This window comes from Hippocampus comes, unplaced genomic scaffold, assembly GCF_001891065.2.
Source record: "Hippocampus comes isolate QL1 unplaced genomic scaffold, H_comes_QL1_v1.1 scaffold148, whole genome shotgun sequence".
In the NCBI taxonomy this organism is placed as follows: domain Eukaryota; kingdom Metazoa; phylum Chordata; class Actinopteri; order Syngnathiformes; family Syngnathidae; genus Hippocampus; species Hippocampus comes.
This window is the reverse complement of record NW_017805006.1, coordinates 235,794-238,960: the sequence shown is the minus strand read 5'-3', so window position 1 is coordinate 238,960 and position 3,167 is coordinate 235,794. Positions and strand designations below refer to the sequence as shown.

Genomic DNA, 3,167 nt, shown 5'->3' with positions numbered 1-3,167 from the left:
TTTTTCAAGCGCTACAAAATCATCTGTCGGATTGTTTCATTAGAGACTGTATGTTTGTGTTTGTGTATTTATATATATCATCTCATACTCTTCTTTATGAATGCTTACTTCCTGCTTGACAATCACACCATGTTTTGGTGGTTCGGTTAAGGAAAAAGAAAAAAAAAAGTGTAATACCGGCGATTGTGTGTGCTGTCTGTGGCGCCTCAAAACGTGTTAGAGCTGGGTGTGCAGCAAAGAGTCGCCGGCTGTCATTTTTTTTGCGATGGTGTGAAATGCTTTATTTTCACACCCCAAATCGAGCTTTTTGCAAGGAAAATTTTTTTTTTTTTTATGAGGGGAAAATCAAGCAATATGATGAGAGTTGAAGTTTAAATTTTCGGAATTTTTAAAAATGAAATGAAGACTTTCATGTGTAAAGAGAACAGTCTGAATTTTGCATGAAAGTTAAAATTTTACCTGAAAACATTTACATTTTGCCAAACAAAAAAAAAAAGGGGGGATTGTTTGAAAGTTGAAAATTTATTGGAAGTATTCCGAATTTTTATTGTGAAATGAAGGCTGAGTATTATGAAAAATATTTTGTTTAAATGAGATTTTTGTTTTAACTTTGAAAAAAAAAAATCACGCAACCTAAAAATATTCAATTTTGCTGGTAGAAAATCTTTTGTTTTACTACGAAATAATTCTGAATTTCACAAGAAAATGACCTGAATTTTCACCCAAAAAATGGCTTTTGACAATAATATTTTTTTTAATCAACTAGAAAAAAAAAGTTGACTGTGCATTTGTGAAGTGTGAGGAAAAAAATCTGAACTCTTGCACAAAATTTTACAGGCAAAAGTTAGAAGTTCACAAGAAAAACATCTGAATATTTCAAGGAAAAAAAAATCACATCTGACGTTTTATGAGGAAAAAAAAATCAAAATATTTTTGAGAAGCCCCGTAGTTTTCAGGGGGAAAAAAAACAATCTGACTTTTTCCAAGAAATAAATTCCCTGAATAATAAAGTTTATTTTACACACTCGTTTTCTTCCTGAAGATTGCGACAATGTCTCGAAAATTGGTGAAGCGTGTGCGCGTTTTTTGTTTTTGCTTACGTTGTTTCCCGACAGCTCTTCTTCCCCCGCTTGTCAATCTTTCTTCGCCTTTTGTTTTCCTTCCTTTTCACGCATCTGCTCTTTGTCCCACTTGTTTTTTTTTTTTTTTTTTTTCCTTTTAAATATTTTCCTCTGTACTTTTGTATGTGTTTGATGCGTACGCCTGCGCCGGAGGGGGTAACTTGAGTGTCTCGTGGCCAAAGTGCCAAAGCAGACAGAGTGGGGCAACTTTGGCGTCTTTTGTCTGCAGCGGATTTTCAAAAGCTCACATGAAAAGTGGGCGGGTAACCTTTGCTTGCTTTGCTTTGATTTTTGGGGGGGGGGGGTTAAATGCTGTCAGCACGAAAGTTGAAAGAATCTTGAAAGGTTTTGTTGTGGACTTTTAAAAAGATGAAAACATATTGGTGGTGTTTTCTTTTTCGTGTGTGTGCAAAGAAACGGCTTTGATGCGGTTTCAGGCTGGCTCCAGATGTTTGTCGGGGTTTCAAATGCGAGTTTGGGATTTCTCAGATGAGTATTTCAAGTTCTGGTTTTTATCCTGGGCCAGGGTTTCAAGTTTGGGTTTTGAATTAGGATTAGCAGTGTTTGCGTAGTGGTTTCAAAGTTGGGTTCAAGTCAGGGTCAGGGTTTGAAGTTAGGGTTTCAACTTGGGGCTCTAACGCATTTAGCGGTTTGTCACTCAAATGTGTGCAGTGGGTGGATTGGTCGCTGAGGTCGCTCCTTCACTTAGTCACCAGCTCTTCTACCATTGAATGATTATTATTTTTTTTCTTTTGTGGGGTAGGGCATCAAGTGGGCTCGTGCTGATCAATGAGTATGAACGTGAATAATGAAGGTGGGGAGGGGCCGGCGGGGTGAGTCACTTTATTTTGGGGGCGGCGACTGTGACATAAGCGTCAGGCCTCGGAAAGAAAGACGGTCGCTATTGATGCGGCCGCTGCCATGGCGACCGCTCGCGGGGATGGAAGCTGGTGTGGATTATTATGGGCTGACTCACTCTTCACAGGTTGGAAGATCAGAGCGCGTGCACAGGTTACAAGTTGGTTTAGGAGACAGCGTTGCCAAGTCACGGGTAAGGTTTCCAGTTAGGGATGTAAAATGGGGTGAGGGCATCAAATTAGGGTTGCAAGTCACGGTTAATGTTGTCAGGATTTCACGCCTGGGTTGGTATTTTACACGGATTTCGATTGAAGGTTTGATGACAACTATCGTGATGCTGATGACGACGGTCGATCGTTCCTCATGATGATAACAATGACGATCGTCCTCATGATGATGGAGATCATCATCATGGTAACGACGATAACGATCTTTGTCATGATGATGATGAGAATCGACTGTCGCCGTGACCGTTGATCGTTTGTCATCACAGTGACAGTCATCATGATGGCCGCCACGATCATCATCATCATCATCATCACGATAACGACCAGCATGACGACGACGATCGTCTTTGTCTCGATGCTCTTGTGACGATCATCGTGATGGCGATGATCGTCATCGTTGCAGTATTTTCTCTGGATCTGAAATGAAGCTTGCGCTTTTTGGGAGTGTGTGCGGCGCCAAGTGACAAAGGTATGTTTGGGGTCTTGCCAGGTGTGGATGATCGTCCTGCAGATTTCGAGAAAGAGCCGCGAGAGCACCGTAAGCCGCCATGCCGCCACCCGCCGACACCGTCAAGGTGGCCATCCAGTGGCCGGGGGCTTTCGCCAAGTTCATAGAGATTGACCAGGTGATGTCAAAACCACTCACTGCTTTCATTGAATGTTTTATTTCAAAAAAAAAAAAAATTATTTTATTTTATTTTTTTTGTCATTATTAGCAGGTTGGAGGAATAAAATAAAACACCTATGCAATTGTGCATTCAATAGGCATGTCCATATATTTTGTGCAAAAATAAAATGCTCATTCTTAAAAATAATAATAATAGAATGAAACACTCTGGAACAAAACACAATTTATTTTGAAAAAGTTTTAAAAATATATATAATAAATAATAATAATACATTTCATTTATAAGCGCCTTTCAAAACACTCAAGGACACTTTACAATCAAAACAAGAACAA

At 39.5% G+C, this 3,167-nt stretch overlaps 1 protein-coding gene across 5 annotated transcripts in view; it reads left to right on the top strand.

The window, feature by feature from the left end:
- Positions 1-3,167, top strand: part of elmo1 (engulfment and cell motility 1 (ced-12 homolog, C. elegans)) — a 25,632-nt gene that overhangs the window by 948 nt on the left and 21,517 nt on the right. For 2 of the 5 annotated variants that reach the window (XM_019859827.1, XM_019859809.1), the window contains exon 2: positions 2,697-2,832. The exons of 1 other annotated variant lie outside the window; for it this stretch is intronic. In XM_019859827.1, the coding sequence (XP_019715386.1) occupies positions 2,755-2,832 (78 nt within the window). In that variant the 5' untranslated portion in view covers positions 2,697-2,754. Of the gene's footprint in view, positions 49-2,696; positions 2,833-3,167 lie in introns of those variants that run through there. 2 more of the 5 variants (XM_019859817.1, XM_019859846.1) reach the window with 2 other exon arrangements.